Here is a 17,717-nt window from a genome sequence, read left to right as displayed (position 1 = left end):
TTTTGCTTTACTTATTAATCTGTCTTTTTCTCAACCCACGAGTTTTCTCACTTTTACTGTCTCCCCCACCCCACCAGGGGGGAAGTGTGTGCGCAGCTGTGTGGTGCTTAGTTGCCAGGTGGGGTTAAACCACAACAGCTTCCAATTCTCATCCTGTAGTCCAGGACTCAGTTCTCCTTGAGGACAACTACTGGTCTCCTAAGTTACAGGTAATTCTTAAGGGCAAATGAAATCCAGAAAAAAAACCCTGAAGATTTTATTTGGTTTTGAACTTGTCAGACCAGGTGCCTACATGTCACTCAAAGATGAAAATCAAGTATACCAATTAATTATTCTGCTAATCCAAAAGGAGGTATTGGTAGAGATGTACTCATTGGAAAAAAAAGGCCAGCCACACAGTGTTGTAATATGTGGCTTGTGGCTATCTTGCTCCCAGCTACAACAGTTACACACCTTTTAATTCTGTAACTCACCAGTATACAAGCACAAACCCAAATCATCCCATCCTGCCCAGTTCTTTCCCTAAAAAGGTAAGAAGATGCACATCAGCAATAAGTACAACTGCTATCACATTATGTACAGGAACAGACATGTTTTTGCAGTTACAGAAGATTGAGCCTGCAAGTCCATAAAAGGAAGAGTTAAAGATATTACAGATGTTGAATGGAAGAGATTTCAAATAAACTAGGTACCACTTCTAATTTAGTTCAGTCCATCAGCTGGAGACTGGCCATCATTTGGCTAAATACCAAATGAAGTTACAAACTTTTTTGTAACAATTAAGTCTCCAATGTTTTATTTCAAAATTATGATATTGTTAAATCCATAGTATTTGAAGACCCCCATAGAAGAGTCATACTTAACTCTGTATTGCAAGCTAATTACATCAGCAACAGCCAGCAGTGCAGCAATTTGGCATACTCACAGAGGAAAGGAAGCACTCCCACCCTGTCATCTCTCTCAGCTGACATACAAGAACTCACTAGGTCTAAAAGCAGCCATATTCTTCCTTAAAAAAACAACCCTCTCACCAAAAAAACAACCCAGCAGAACTAATACAAAGGCTGAGGGATGGGGGCGGGGGGAATTCTATGTACTCCAAAGAAGCCCTGTGCCAAGCATGAGGAGAATCACCGGAATTAACAGAGAAGTCACACGTCTGATTTGAATGGAGTGGTTCACCCTCCTTCCCCAATCCCCCCTCTCCCAGTCAGTGATCCCTGGCCACCCAGCAAACAACCATGTGTACAAAGCTCTCTTTGCTGTCCCTGTGTATCAATTGGCTGTAAGAAAAATGGTTTGGCTACTGAAATGTAAAGTGACAGAAATTGCTTGGGTTTTAGTTATAAAAATTATTCTATCCAAGCCCATAGTGGCTGACTGACACTACCACTGCCTCTCTTAACTCACATTTCTATCCAGCCCGCTCAGAACTTAAAACCTCCTTCCCCTTCACCTAGCACCTTTGCCTAGTGATGCTACACACACCTGCTGCATTCTGCGTCAGTCTGTACACAATCCTAAAATCTCCTTAGACCCCTGATGCCAAAACACCACAGAGCACACCAGATGTGACCATATCTGCACCTTTTCTTTTGCCCATTTAAAAGCCACCACACGGTACAATGGGAAATCACGTGAGGAACCTTAACGTAAACGATAACTAGCACTAGCATAAGGAACACATTGCCAGTTTTTCAGTGATACTCACAATCATGGGCTACACTTTACTATGTGAAACTAGAAAGAAAAGCCTAGCAAAGTACATGAAAATATAAATAGCGATATCTCAGCTTCTGTCTAAAGGTTGTGTAGAAGCTTGAAAAGGACAAGACAACCATGCCTAATCAGCACACTGTAGGGTGGACATTCATGTTCTTAGTTTTTGTCTTCACCTAACAATCACTGATTTTCAGGAGCTTTATTTTCGTTACTGTGGACCTGTCAGGACGATTGAGATGTAAACAGTCTTTTTGAAGATCTACCTGTACACTATGTGATTCTCCCATACTACAACCAGTCTCTGACCGCAGCACAAAATTAATTTCTGAATCAATTCAGTGGCTTAACTAGAACTGTGCTAAACACTGGATCTTGTCTTTTTATGATATGACATAAGTGAAACAAGACAGAACTTCTTACAGCACAAGCATACATATAGCTTACCTGCTGTCAATCTCAGTGAAAGAATTACGCCTTTTATCTGTTCTAAATGCAAGCGTTCCTAACCCTCCTCCCCATGCCTTAACAAAAACTGCAATACAAAACCAAGCATAAACTGGCAACATGGCAAGTATTAGTGTCAACAAGGTAATTCCTTTATAAACAAGCCATGCAGTCATAAGTGTTAGCTGCTGCAGAGGAAAGGGTGCTTTTGTTTCATTCTTAAGTTGATAGAGATCCACTCTGCATGTTATTTTACATTGTGCAGGAAGAAGTAGTAGTTAAGAGTTCAGCAAATGAAGTTTTGCCAAGACAGATGAGCCTTCCTTCCTATGCTATAGAACAATCATTATTTCAACACATGGTCTGAGCAACAATTACGTATAGCATGATAGCCTTAGTTTCATATACGCTATAGTCTCGTTAAGAAAACAAACTGCAAGTTTATTATGTGGGCAAAGCTGACTTGTCCACATTTAGGCTCTGACTTGGTTATAAACAAGCACAGTACAAAATCTACCATACACATGAGCCTTTTAATAAAAGGGATATGGCCCATAGGGAAAGAGATTCCAAGATACAGAACAAGACACTAGGTTGTTAAAATGGACCACATTTCCATACTGAAGATAAGCCCAGCCTCTGACTGTAGTAAACATGCACAAGCCACAGTTTGGCTCTCTTGGGAAGGGTTTCATGATGCCAACAAGATCTCTTAAAAAGAGCTCAAAAAACCCAAACCAAACAAAAAACACCAAACAGAAAGAGCCACTACACAGAAAAGAAAAAAAAAATCTGCATCACATACTAGAAAGAAAAAGTTGCAGAGAAGAGGCAAGTCTGTTCAATTAACTTGCATTATTTTAATTCAGAAAGCCTTTTTCTGAAGGAGGGGAAAGGGGTAGGAGGTTGCAGATTTTCTACGTTCAGTTAACTAGAAGCAGCAAACTCCCTCCCTTTGTCCCTCCCCTACAACTACTAGCTTCACACATCTGCATTGTTACCTTCACTTTTTCTCTTCTCAGGCAGCAGAAAAGACAATTTTCATCAAAAGACCAATCAGAAACACCTTCAGGCTCACAGTCTGTAAATCAGAGGAATAGCAAATTACTTCATATTCATAAACCACGACACAACTGGAGCCAAAAGAGAAATGCCAAATTAAATACCTGTTTCACAACATTCTTGCCTGCATTCTGAGGATGCAGGCTTCATTTCGGCCATTTTTCTAAATCCCCAGATTACCAAACTGTATACATTTTATCTATGCACAACAAATCTGTTTTTCCAAGCACTGCCAAATACACTCCCAGCTACATAAAGATGAACGCACACTCATTAGTAATTTTAGCCAATATGAAACTAACTGTGAGCACTGCCTGGGGGAGGGGGAAAAAAAAAAAAAAGCACAAATCACCACGGTAACACACATTTTCTAGAGGCAGAGCTGGGGCTGCTTCTGTCATTAGAAATGCAGAACAAGATACAAACATAGAGATTGAATACCTTTAAACAAACTGAGATCTTTTAATAATCCAGGTCCAAACAGGCCTTCTAGAATACTTTCAAACCCTAAAAGCAAATAAAAGAATTGTTAGCTTTCTAGATTAAGTACGTCACTACAAGAATATTCACAATAGCAGTTCTATATTTATCTGTTCCAAGAACAGAGCTCAATGTGTTTTCTCTAAGTATTACAAGATGCATGGGTCAATTGTGATGACTGAACTACTGACAAATCATAGCACAGTCTAGAGACCACCAACTCCTGTACTTTTGTAAATAGCTAGGTTAAAAACAAAGAACATTACGACATTGAAATAAACCATTTTGAAAATAAAATAAGTTGTAGGTTCTACAATTTGACCAGGTAATTTCTATACAAAAAAAATTTCTCTTGCTTAAGCCTCCAAACTGAAATAAGGTACATTTTCCCAATTTAAAAAAAAACATTCTTCCATCTGAGTGGCACTCAGTTGCTTTTCTGAATTTCAGCAAATGTTAGAATCAGTGTTTCCTGAAGAGTTACAGGTTTGAAGAGAGAAAAGTCGAAGGAAAGGGATTCAGCAGTGTCATGCGACTAAGGAACCAAATTCCAGTCACAGATCCGCATCTAAGATACACAGTCCAATTTACTTCAATGCCATGGTTTATGTCTCACTTAAAATAAATCTAACCAGTTTTAGTTTATTCCAAAAGAGGAAAAACCTTTACCAAAATTACTGCCATTATTTGGAAATGTTAAATCAATATTACACTAAAATCCTGCTGGCAGTAAAATCTACAGAGCTATTAACTACCCAATACTATGAGAAGACAGGTTAGTAGAGTGAATATGAAAAGTACAAAGACGACTTCAAGGGGGACAAACAAATTCCACCTGCTTATAAAAATGTATTCCAGATATGACCATAAAACTCAAGACTACAACTTACTGTATTCCCCCCCCCCCCCATTAATACTTCTGCTTTGTAGGTTTAATAACAGTTTGCATATAGCTAGGGGCAACTTCTACTTGCCTCAATCTTTGAGAAGCAGAAGAAGAAATGACAAAAAAAAATGTTAAAGACAGAAAAATATGGTTTTAAATTTACAGAAACTTGCATGGGTGAATTGGGGACAGATAAACTACCTGAAATAGCCCTTTTAAGAAACAAATCAAAATCTAAATGATCACGTTATGAAGAAGATCTGTTACTACACTGCAAAAGAGCGATAATTCTAAAATAACTCTGACTACATACAGATCTAGTATCAAAGTTATCTTTTGGACAGCAGTCTTCAAAAGGAAAGGACAAGTACTGTTACATCCCTCTGGGTATCAGCAAGAGTGCCAGTGCACTAACATCTTCAGATGCCAGATGCAGGCCCCTACAAAATTTGCAGCCTGCAACATGACTTAAATGGCCAAAGCATTGCCAGGGCACACCACCATCCCTGATCTAATGCCTATCAGAGGCTGATACTAAAATTCTGATCTCAGAAAGCACCGAGTGGAGAACAAAAGTAAAAAAACAAAAACAAAAGGTGAAAGAGTGACAGTGAAATAACAGTCAAGAGTAAAGAAAAATAGGGGAGAGATCAGAAAACAAGGTGGAAGAGGAAAAACTGCAAAAACATCCCATTGAACAGCACCTTGTCAGGCAGAGAAGTAGCACTGCCTCCAAAAAAAGCCAATTCAGGGTTCAGGAAGTGGCAGGAACAGTGGGAAAGGGCCAACCAACCTGACCTAGAAGAAAAATAGGAGAATCAGGGTATTGACCCGTAGGTTTATAATGTTGACTCTTTTATGGGTAGTGACCTCTCAGAATTTGTATCTCAAATGAAACCTTAAGGAAAACAGCTAACCAACCTCATTCTTTATCTTTTTGTTTTAAAAAATTGTATTTTTTATAGATATAAATAAAAATCAGAAGACCTCAGAAATTTTACTCAAACTCACCACTCTTAAAATAGTAACTGCCAATGACTCATGCCCCACAGTTTGCTATGCATGCAATTGCACACTGAAGTCCCTGCCAAGTTTTACAGCTTGGATATTGTACAATCATAGTTTGCTAGCCCACTGTTCTCAGTGATGCTAATGCCACTTGGTTTTTATTAATATTAAATATTGGATTTAGCAGTTGCATAGCAACAGCAGAACATCTTATGTGCAATGCTTGACATTAAAAAAGGGAAGTAAGGGAAGTATGAATGTATTCAAAAATTATACTAAAGACTGGCAAAACTGCCATGAAGATGAGACCTATTCCCCCCAAATGCAAAGTGCAAGGCAGTAAAGACAGTATAAGCCCTGCGATGTTGTATTCAGTCATTCAGGACTCCAAAAGAGCAACTGTGTACAGTTAATCATGCATAATACATTGAAAACAAAATCTTGAAAAAGGAGCTGCCTACTTTTTATAGTATTTTTTCTCTCCATTGTCACTGCTCTTAGAAGCTTGAAAAGAACATTTCTTTTCCCACCGATTGTCCTTTTCCATTTGGCAGATGATATTTTCCTGCATTTCAAATGGAACAGAAATTAACATGGCTGCCTCTGCTAAATTCCAGTTTCTATATTTTCATCATCCATATTTCACTGTCTGACAGTTCACAGCAGCTGAAGAGCAGGGCCAGTGGAAAAGTTGCAGGAATAACAGAGGAGAAAAAAGGATGAAGATCCCAATATCTTAGAGCTTTGTCTTAGGTACGCTCCTCACAATTAAAGCAGCCATACATTTAACCCTTATAATGTTACCAGTGACCTATACAAGGGAAAACATCCTTACGGTGTTAGTGTAAGAATTTAGAAAAAAAGTTTTTAATTTTTTAAAAAATACAACATTTATAAAGTGTAAAACATTTTCTCTATCTCAGAAGGCTCTCCAGTAAGTGAAGAATTAGCAAAAAAAAAAAAATCCCAGAAAGAACAAAGAAAACTCTTAGTACTGAAGCAAGGGTGGACTAACTTTTTAAATACAGAGTTGTTACACACTTGTTACTATTTCACAATTGTTAGCTCTAGAAGTAAAGCAATATATAAGAAACATTATTCTCTATAATGTCTTCTGACAAAAGTCAGAATATGGATGTGCCATTTTTATGCTAAGAGTAACAAGTACAGAAATTAAAACTAAAACAAAAGGAAAAAAAGAAAGAGTTAACTATGCAGTTTTCAGCATGGTCGAGTTTCACTGGTTTTGTCTCTGCAGCTAAACAGTTTTATTTTCATCTTTTCTGGCATTTTCATCCTCCCTTCTGTAACCAAATATTTTAAGTCATAAATTTAAACTGTAATTATAGTTTGTTGGTTAACAGTTTAAGACAACAGTTTAACTTCAAGCTTTACCAAAAAGAAAAAAAAAAATCCAGTTAGATCCTCATATCATCTTTTGCCTTAAAACTGAGAGCACCTGTAATGATTAAGTAGCTACCAGGCTCCTTGAGATTACACTATTACAGAAGTTGATAATCCAAGAGAGGACTTTACTGGCTGATCTCTAGTGTTGTGGATTAGTTAGACACATTCTCCCCCTTAAAAAACAGAAATGCAAGATCTTCAGAAGAAGATAGGGATGCATTTCTGGACTGCCATTGACACAGAGACTAGCATTTCAAACAATGCTTTTTACCCTGCAACAGCACAGCTCAAACATACCCTTTAATACTCACTACATAATTCAGCTTTACACACATACCTAGTCAAAGCAGTAAAGCTTGTACCACTAACTAGAAGTCAAATAAATTTGAGGGTAGTAAAGAAAAGCTACAATCCATCTTTACTACTACATAAATTGTTAAAGAACTCCAAAAAAAAAAAAAAAAAAAATCAACAAAAAAAGGGCCTCGAAGGGGGAAAATAAATAAATAAAAACAACAACACACATAGTTATCAACTCTTCAACCCTAATCTGTGAATATCAATTTAATCTGTGAATATCAATTTGTAAACTAGATGTCAATAGGCTAAGTAAGTACGAGCCAGGGCAGTAGTTATGTAGATACTGTAGACCAATTGAAATAGAAAAAAACCAACTGATTCACCAGCATTTATTTATAGTAAACAATCAGCCTAATAGATAGCAATTTGCACTTTAAAAGGACAACTTCAAAAAGCTGGAAATTGAGTCAAATCAATTAAGACAATAGTTGCCTACATCTTTTGTTTAAATTTCTTAACTATTTACAAACTTTTTACTAGAAACCCTCAAAACAATACAATAGGAAAAAATCTGACCTGTTAATTAAAAAAAAAAAAAAAAAAATCGAAAAACCAGCAAAACCCCCAAAAAACCAAAACCACAATGTGTGAAAGCATGAAGAGGAGAGAATAGGTTGGAAGAAGGGCAGGGGGATTCAGAGCAGAGAGCGTAAATCAAAATTCAGAAATGTTACAAAGATCAGAGCAGAGAGACACACACAGCTTTAAAGTAAGCAAAGATAAAAATCAAAAAAAAGGCACATATGCATATCGCCTAAAAAAAATTCTATAAGAATATGGTAGTATATTAACAAACAAACACTCAATAGAATGGCATACGATCATTCAACAAAATCTATAAAAGTGATGTTATTTAACATTTGTAAGTTAACAGTCTTAAAATCCTGTGGAGGCGATTTTTTTTCTGTGGGAGTTACTCAAAGAATGTTTGCAGCAGTGTTTAATTCCAGAAAGTCTTGGAATAGTGAGAAAGTTCCAATGGACTGGGGGGGGGGAATCATCCCTTTCAAATGTCAAAACATTAAACAGATTAGTACTAGGGTCTCAACCTGGGAAAGGTTTTCAAAACCAAGGAATGGCTCAGAGGACTACTAAGGAATTAACAGCAAAATTGGTGTCAATCAACATGGATTACACAAATTATCTTATTTAACTTTTATGAAACTAAAAATTTGATTAACAACAGTAACAGGCTTGATATAATATTTTTAGATTTATGTAACATTTTTGGGCTAGCAGAACACATTTTGATCAAAACCAGCCAGGAAAAAAAAAACTTAAAAAAGAAAAACCAAACCAAACCAAACAAAAATCAGCCAAATACATACAAAACAGATTAAAAATCGATTAAGTGACAGCTCTTGAAATGTTGGTGTCAATGGGAAACCACTGCTAGTGAAGTCCATCAGGTATTGGTTCTTGGCCCTATGCCATTTAACATTTTAGTCAGTGACTTGGAAGAAAGCAGTCACTAAATTTGCAGGAGATACAAAGACAGGAAGAACAGTAAATAACAAAAGGCCCAGGTCACAGAGGCTGCTTACCAAAGCAAATGCAATTAAACACTACTTCGAAAGGGGGGCGGAGGGGAATGGAGAAAGCCACAAAACACACATCCAGGAACAGGAAAAACAGCTTTTCAAAGACATACCCAGATCCAGCAGCTGAAATTGGAAGCTGATCAAACTCAGCCAGACATAAGACTCTCTTAATTTTACAAGGGTCCAATTGAAAACACAAGATATGCACTCCAGGACCAGACGGACGCTTTCCCTACTCTAGGATTCTGGAGGTGTTATTTAGGTAAGCGTGGGCTGGCCGCTAAGATCTATTCCCCTTGTGCTCTCCCCCAGCACTTACATTCGTCATGTTAGGAGTCTCATTAACTAGTAGGAAGCAAGAGCCACCACCATCACATCAGGTTTTTATTGGATTTCTCATGCCTAGATTTTCTGGTCAAGATTGGATATATTTATCCACAGCTATGGGATTTGAAGCAGGAATTAATTCAGAAAAATCCTACAGTCTATGTGTAACACGGGAATTCTGTCTCTTTCAGGACAAAAATCTATTAAACTTGAATGTTTCACTCACAGGCATCTTAATAGAAAAGCAAGACCAAGCAACAAGGGAGGAGAAAAAAGTCACAGGACAGTTATTAATATACACCAAGTCTCAGGACATGCATATAATTTTAAGTTGTGAATGTTCTTTTATTCATGCAACAAAATAAAAGAAACTCCCATCCACCTATGATGAGAGATCTCGTTATCTGAATGGAGCCCTATTAAGTACTCCAACTACAAGTTAAACCAACTTTGTCTTAGCTTCTGGGGGAACAAAGAAAAAGCTGTGCATCTTCAGCAATTTTTCAAAGTTCATGCTTCCACATTCTTGTTAATGAAGCTGCACCACCCAGGGACTTACTGCAGACTTCCCTGCTCCAGAGACAATAGTTGCTTTAGTAAATCCAAGGACTTTCCAGGGACCTTAAATATCAATAACCTGGTTCTGTAAGAGCAATACAGACACATGCATACAGAAGAAAAGAACTATGGATGTTAAGATAGGTACTGTTTAAAAGAACAAGTATGACCAAGTCCTATAGAGCAATACATAGCTCTTCTATAGCTTTTTTCACCAGAACACCTCGTGTTCCTAGGACAAAATATGTAGTATGACCTGCTGAGGTCCCTAAACAGGCCCTTGGTGCTCAAGAGAAAAAAATCCCATCCTTTGGCCTTAGACTAATGCTTTACTCACTATAGAACAGCATCTCCTGTAGAGAAGTTTCATTTGAAGCAATCAAGCAGCCAACAAGGTGCATGTTCTGTCAAACAGCCATTTCACTGTTACAGTAACTTACCACAGCAATAAGCTGAAAAATCAAAAAAGGGACAAAAAACCTACTACGGCAGCAGACAAGCACTGTTGACAGAAGTGCTTCTGACCATCCATCCTGCAAGACTTCATTAAAATTCCAATACTGGTCTGTAATTTTAATAAAGAAGAAGCAGCTGCAGCAGGCCATCCTCACTCTTCTCTCCAAGCATCCCTCTCAACCAAGCAATTCCTTTTCCTCTGAGAATCAAGTCTAAGCACATTTTCTCTGATGCAGTATCAAACTCACAGCAAGGCATTTAAAAGTTAATGAGCTAAGTATAACAGAAAACCGGCTACGTATCTGGACTACAGCGCTGCAACGCACTTGCCTTCACAACAGAAGAGAGCCCTGCAAAATCCCCTAAAAGACAGTAGGTCTCTTCCCTCTACAGGGGAGAACAAAGGGGCAAAGAAAGCAAGTTATCAGGCTGTTTTGCAGTGCGAGAAATGGAAACAGGTCTCCCCATCCTATGTTAGCACTCTAACTGGCAGATTATCTCACTAATTACAACTGAAAAGTCACCCCCCAAAAAAGAGAAGTGACTAGCTTGTTGCTAGAGTACAGAGTATAGCAAGGCAAAAAGGCGTAATATGGACCATCTCCTGCCCCCCTCCCACAAGGAGTATTTTTGTGTGTGTGATCTGGTATCAAGAAGAGAATTACACGAAGGCATGCAACCTTCTTATCTCTGATCAAAAGACTCAGCAGCAGAATTCAAGAAAAGCCAAGGACTCTCTGCAATAGCTGTCTCAACATCACCTCAAGACACAGCAATTGCTCTGGCAGACCGAGCAGTAATCTTCATGTGGATTTGTGGGGGTGGGAAGATTTGTAGATACTGATTTGTAGATACTGCACTGCATCACTAATCTGGCTAGTTGTTCAAGTCAGGGGTTGTGGGCTTCTGTTTTACATTTTAACTCAAGATCAGGAGGTTTACGGTTCTTCACAGCCAGTCGCCACCAATCCAGAACCTGACTGGACTCTTCTCATGTAAATACTTGCATTTTATTACTTTAGAAAATAAACCAGAAAATACAGATATCACAAAATGGAAAAGAATGACAGCAGAAGAGTTTCAGTAACTACCAACTTTCTATGTATCCTTAAAAAGGTAGTTTTTACTTAATGGTAGAATAAGATCTAAATTAAAAAAAAACAAAACAAAACAAAAAACACCACACCAACCAAAAAAACCCAAAACCCCCACAAACAAAAAAAAACCCAAACAAACAAACTTTAACACTAAAAGTTGAAGTGGTATTTGTTTTTCAGTATCTCAATTCAAAGACGGTGCTCTTATTTGTTCAACCTCCACGTCTGGAGTTCCAGCAAGCAGCCAGGCACAACTTTCACTGAGAAGAAACTATATCGAGTTTATAAAGAGATCAAAAGAGCCAAATAGCCAAAGAATGAGAGTGCTCAATAGCACAGAACATCATGAACCAAAAATTTTTATATAGAGACCCAAACGTTTCTCAAACTTGAGGCAATTTTTTCCATATCCAACAGTGTTGCATTATTTATTGCAGCAAAACCTTGAAACTTTTTTTCCTGTGGGAGACAACCTGTTAATGCTTCACTGCCAAGCAAAGTTAAGATGATATTCATTAACTAACAGTGTTTATCCCCATACCCCATGCTCCGCTGGCACAAGCATAAGAGTAGCCTTGCAGTAGACAGAATTGATCTGCCTGGAAAATGCCTCCCACAGAAGAGATAGGATTTCCAGCAGCATCAATTCACTGCTCCACTTTATTTCATGGCCACAGTAATGCTCATACGACTGATCAGCCAGAGTCAGGTGTGTTGCCAGGTCAACTTGCCACAAAGAGGTATAGCAGAGGCCCAAGTCAGTTTAAACCCTCCTTCTCCCCCAAAAGTTGTATATGTGGAAGCACAGGATTCCAGTGATTTCCACCCCAGCCTCAAGAGATATGTATTAGCATGATGCAGAAGCGTGTCAGAGGTGCGGGTTAAACTGGCTATTAGCTATATTTCATACTCCACAACAGTCCTATTTGAAGAGGGTTGCCTGCCTCTAGCAACTCAGTCCTGCCCCACATCATTCTGTCTGCAACACAGAGCCACCTACTGAAACCAGACTAGTTGAAACAATTCTGCTAAAAAACAGCCCAGAAAGGGTAGACACAAGCTGCTGAATCCATTTAAACAAGGACTGCTAGCAGAAAAATCATCTACCAAACCACAGCTGTGATCTAAGCACACCCTTGGAGCGTGACTCAGTTTCACCTCCTTGATCACAGGAAGTCGGTTACATCATCATTCATTACTGTATTAACTCAATACATTACTCTCTTCTTTTTGGATCTCAAGTTATAAATACCCCTTTCACCATCTTTACAGAGATTTTCAATTCTATGCAGAAGTCTGCAAATAGGAATGAAAATGTGATTCTACTTAGGAAACTAAATATAGTTATACCACCCAACACTGAAAATCTGATGATCTTCAACAAATAGCAGAGACCTGCAAAAGTTTACTGAATGTTTCTTAGTTGAGAGGTGAATATACTGAGCTTACCTGTAAGGTAAAAACTGCCAAGAGCCTTTTTATTCTGTTATTTGCAATTGTAAAAGTCTGTCTGATGTTAAATAAACCTCCATCATAAGTCATTACACAATTGCCCCAACGAAGAGTATGCCTTCTGACTCCAGCTAGCTAACAGCATCCTGAAAAATCCTACAATACGCAAAGACATACCACTTTATTAAGTCAAGTCATTATTTCACTAAAATACCAGTGAGTATATCTAAATTCTGATTAAGAAGCTAACAGAAGAAAAGAAGAATCTAGATCATGGTAAGAAAGCTGAATCATGACTATAGTGAATATGAAGCACACCATGTTTTGAGAAGGCTTCCCAGAAACTCTAGAATAGTATCCCTAGCTTTTTCAGATTGACTGTTCAGTTTTGTCTCAACAGAAAGGATTATCTAGGTGAAATCAGTGTGTGATACAGGCAGCTACACAAAAATGAAAGGGTAACTGAAAGCTGGACAGGGGGCAAAAGTTATCCACCTTAAACAAAAACCCCTAAAACAAACAGATCAGCACACAAAGAGAAGTATCTTAACACTGAAAGACATGAGCATAGAATTCATACTAGCTACAGAACAGATTAGTGACTAACTGTCATCACTGAAGTCACATTTGAAAGTATACCTCAAGTGAGGCATTCATCAGTCTACAACACAAGGTGTGCAAACGAAAAGGGGGCACAGCAAAGCCTAACAGCGCTCTCCAGCTTTATGGTCGTTTGCACAACAGTATCAAGAGCACAATGGTACAAAGTAAGCACGTGACAACTCTTGCATACAGCACGGAAGATATAGCTGTATTACTATTGTTGCTCTTCTGCCAACAGAGCTAAATAGTTGCAGAAATATTCTTACCTATCCTTCATTCACACCTCAGGTTATGCCTATGGACTAAAGAAGCTGCAAGCCCTGATACTCCTCTGGAAAGAGAGAAGCATAAGCACAGCCACTGACAACTTCGTAACAAAAGATTATAGCAGCAAAACAATGTGGTGCTGAAATAAGTTGTGGGAACTGAAATTGCCAGATGTGATGGAGCATTACTCAGTATAGACTAGGAGCAGTGAACCTTCTTTAAGAAAAGTACACACAGATGCAAGAAACTTGCAGTAAACAGCTATAAGATAGCCTGACCTTTGGAGTTTAATGGAATTTTTCCCAAAGAGCAAATGACTGATAAATCTCTCTCTTACTTCTGAAGTCATGTAATGTTTGCCATCATTTCAGGTAGCAACTCTTTGAATCTTACTAACCTTTTAGCTTCAGATACACATCATCAATTCCATAACCTATGCCTGCAGATGAGCTTCCCAGGAGAAGCACTCAGTTTCTTTAGGGTATCTTGTGTCCAACTACAACTGGGGTTACACTGAGCTTTTCTTTTTCCTCCTTGACAGCAACACGGGACAGAAGAAAGGCTGCTTAACATTAGGCATGTCTATTCACACTATTCCCTTTTCACTGGCAATACAAACAACTGTGCAGGTGCATTCAGAAGACAATGAAAAAAATAATCATTTTTGCTTGCTTTATTTCTAGACAGGAACAATTTCCTAGCCTACTCCAGTTACATCAGCAGGAACAAGTGGCAGGACAGCAACAGCTCAGACAGCAACACTGGTGACATCCAAGACCTGTTTGACTTCCTTGTTTGTTCTTTCAGATTGCCTTCCCATTATTCAGATTTGAGAGAGACATCTGAAGTAGATACTGGATCAGAGCTAGTCAGAAAAAAAACCTTGGGATTTGGTTGATGCAAAAGTAACATGATAGAGAATACAACTTATGATGGCCATTCAGGATTTCAGAGTTGTGCCCAAGTATCTTTTCTGGGTAGCTACAGTGAATTCAGTGTCTATGGGTATAGTAAACAGTTTACATAGCACTGAACTGAGTTATATACAAAGTAATTTCAGCTGCTGTCATCATCTTTAAGTCTTCCTCAAGCCAAGCAGTTCTGTGCAGCTTTTTGACACTGCCCAGTCTTCTCCATCTCATTTACTCCAGACCTTCTAGAATGCCTGAAGCACAGCATGTTAATGCCCGTTCGTAATCAAGGAAGTCAAACATTTAATCCACTGTACTTTGGTTGAGGCCACCCTACTCCCTCACAACTTTTGTTTTCAGTCTAGTTGAAGTTCTTTGCTTGCAAGCAGCATGTGTGATCTGAACTTGAGAGAAGACAGCAGTCCTACACTTTCTGCACACTAAGTTTCTCAATGTCATTAAATTACAGCAGAATCTCAGAATATGCTCACAATTAATCAAATTATGGGTTTCTAGTCAAGAACATCACACTGTTACAAACATCTGGAGATCAGCATTCTAGAGCAGCCAGCCTTGCTCCAATTTCACCTCAATAAAAAGGTCTTAGCAGACTGGTTACTGCCCCAGGTCTGTTCAAAGAATGAAGTTCCTGTTTAGGATGCCCAGCAGATCTAAAAACAATTCTTTGGTGCTGAGTGGGAGAACACTTGGCCTTCTAAGAAACTGCCTACCACAGGACCTTTGTTTAAAATCTGAGTTAAATTTTCCAGGTAATCTACACACAGTTTCTCAAACCTGGCATTCCACCTGTGTTGTATTGCTAAAGTCATTGGAGACTGAAACATCTGTAACCACCTCTATATGAAGAAACAACAGAAAAACTTCACAGTTTTGAGTGCTACTTTGCTAGAAAAGCTTCAGATTTCAAGATGAGGGTCACTGTCACTTATGTCCAAAGCAGCTCTTTTTCTAACTTCTGAACAGTCCTTTCAGAGAAAAATCTCTGAAATGGATTTCCTAATCCATGGCTAGGAACTGCCAACAGTACAGCCATATAAACAGTGAAGGAATTTGATACAAACTGTGCTACTGCAGGCTACATGCTAATCATCTGATCCTATGGGATTAAAAGTCTAGGGTAGCACTAACAGATATTCAAAGTTACAGGTTTAGGTCTATGACACTTTGTAAATATCTTTCCTTAAGGTCATTTTTTCCTTACAGAATTCTTCATACATAAGTTTCTCTAAAAGAAAGAGTATCATGCACATATAATGAACAAAGTATGCCATAAAGAGTGAACAATAAATTGCTGAAGACAGTGTGTGCAGGAAGCATTAATAACAATTTCATGTAAGTGCCCTGTCCCCCACTACTGTCAGTTTTATACCTTAAATCCTCTGCAGGTTATTTCAGATATAGCTGACTTTTTTAAAAAAGTGTTCTTTGACACCAGAAACATTTCCAGGCTCAAGGAATATTAGACTTCTAGAACACATTGTGCTTCAGCAGATTTGATAAAACAAACAATAGTACTTGATGGGTCTAAAATTCCCTTGAAAAGCTTGCAAGCAACCATAACAAATTTGCTTTTCTGTAAAACCACAGGAATAACACCAGAAGGGGTGAGTGAAGGAATCAGTCACTAAAACAAAATGCAGCGGGATACTAGAACAAGTGTTAGAAAACACTGCACTTTCCTAACACTAGTTCTTCTGAGAACATCTGTTGAAGTAGCTAAGCCAAAGAAGAACTGCAGTCTTACCTAAATTTATTACCCAAGTACAGAGCTGGACAGTACAAATGAAAATCCAAGCAGAGAAACTATAACCAATTGCTTTAAAATGTTAGCCAAGAAGATCAGCAACAGTTTTAACAAAATAAATTCAAACCACATGAAGAGAAGGCTCCTTTCATTTACAAGGGAAAAAGAACAGAAGCACACTGGAAAACTAAGGCTGCAGAGGAACCTGCAAAATCCACAGCTACACAATGAACATTGCATTCAGCATCAAATTCACTTCAGTAATTTAAATAGTTGCTTATAGTAGTATTTCAATAAGTAATTCAATTAAATATAGTAGTAGTTGAATACATGAGACACTCCAAGAGGTGGCAGAGTCAAAAATACATTTTTAAAAATAGCACATTAGTTTAACGCTGACTTATCTATGAACTGCTAATTACTGCCAGACAATTGCTTACATAACAGAAAACATGCAATATCTCATTTTGCAATAACTAAACAATCACAAAACACATTTTAAAGGAAGCTGCATTATTAAATCTGCAAAAATAGTTTAGCATAGGGTTTCTCTCTTCCAGACAACTGGTTCCTTACAAGTACCAGAATAACGTGACCTGCAATGCAGGGATTCAAAAAACTTCAGTGTGCAATTTTATTTTTTTGTTAACACTTATTTGATGCAAGTATTTCTATAGGTATTTGACTATTTCAAGTATTTAAAAATCTCTCCTAGGACCTGTATTCATGCATTCAGAAGTCTGAAGTGGTCTTTCATAAATATCTTGAACACAGTCTAAGATTTTATATGTTCTTGGATTAACCTACAGTTAATCTTATTAGACAAAGAGCTAAGATTTTCAAGAATGAGTGCTAAAGCTATAACACTAAATAAGCTTGGTTCATTTAAAAATCAACCCTGAAATTCTTCCTACTCCTGCACCCGTTTTAAAGTCACCAATGAGCACTAGTCAGACTGCAGAAAAACTGTTTCTACTAGCAGGCTTCTGAATATGCATAATGCCAATAAAGTTAATTACATTTCAAAAAATAATAATCTATGTGCAATTAAGATACTGGCAACATTTTAATGCAAAAAATTGTTTAAATATACTAACATCCTAGTCTTGGGATATCCAGTCAAGCTACGCAAAGAGATGTGTTTGTCCCTTGCATACTCCCAAATGTGGAAGTAGGATCAGAAACTGGATCTGGAAGAAAGGGTAAACAGCATGTTAGTTAAATTCACAGAGGATACTATGTTCGGAGATGTTGTAAACATTAGTGAAGACAAATACTTAATGCCCTAGAGAGAAAATAAAATTAGTCTGGAAACAAAAATGTCTCATGAAAAAAAACTTCAAACACTCAATGTAGAGGAAACACGAGGAT

The 17,717-nt window shown here is 37.9% G+C and overlaps 1 protein-coding gene across 7 annotated transcripts in view; it reads right to left on the bottom strand.

Annotated features, from left to right (window-relative positions):
- The window catches only part of LOC104830128 (ligand-dependent corepressor), a 65,891-nt gene extending 48,395 nt beyond the window's left edge, over nucleotides 1–17,496 (bottom strand). For 3 of the 7 annotated variants that reach the window (XR_774206.1, XM_010564855.1, XM_010564860.1), the window contains exons 1-5: nucleotides 17,444–17,496; nucleotides 5,299–5,392; nucleotides 3,670–3,735; nucleotides 3,168–3,247; nucleotides 474–522 (exon numbers count right to left, since the gene is read on the bottom strand). Coding sequence is in view for 3 of the 7 variants with exons in the window: in XM_010564855.1 (XP_010563157.1) it covers nucleotides 474–500 (27 nt within the window). In the remaining 4 variants the exon portion in view is untranslated. The remainder of the gene's footprint in view (nucleotides 1–473; nucleotides 523–3,167; nucleotides 3,248–3,669; nucleotides 3,736–5,298; nucleotides 5,393–17,443) is intronic. The other 4 variants (XM_010564858.1, XM_010564861.1, XM_010564857.1 and 1 more) reach the window with 3 other exon arrangements.
- Between the last annotated feature and the right edge of the window lie 221 nt (nucleotides 17,497–17,717).

The sequence above is a fragment of the Haliaeetus leucocephalus genome, unplaced genomic scaffold (genome assembly GCF_000737465.1).
Source record: "Haliaeetus leucocephalus isolate CR32 unplaced genomic scaffold, Haliaeetus_leucocephalus-4.0 Scaffold184, whole genome shotgun sequence".
In the NCBI taxonomy this organism is placed as follows: domain Eukaryota; kingdom Metazoa; phylum Chordata; class Aves; order Accipitriformes; family Accipitridae; genus Haliaeetus; species Haliaeetus leucocephalus.
Note: the sequence above shows the minus strand (reverse complement) of the source record. Positions and strands in the feature narration are given on the sequence as shown.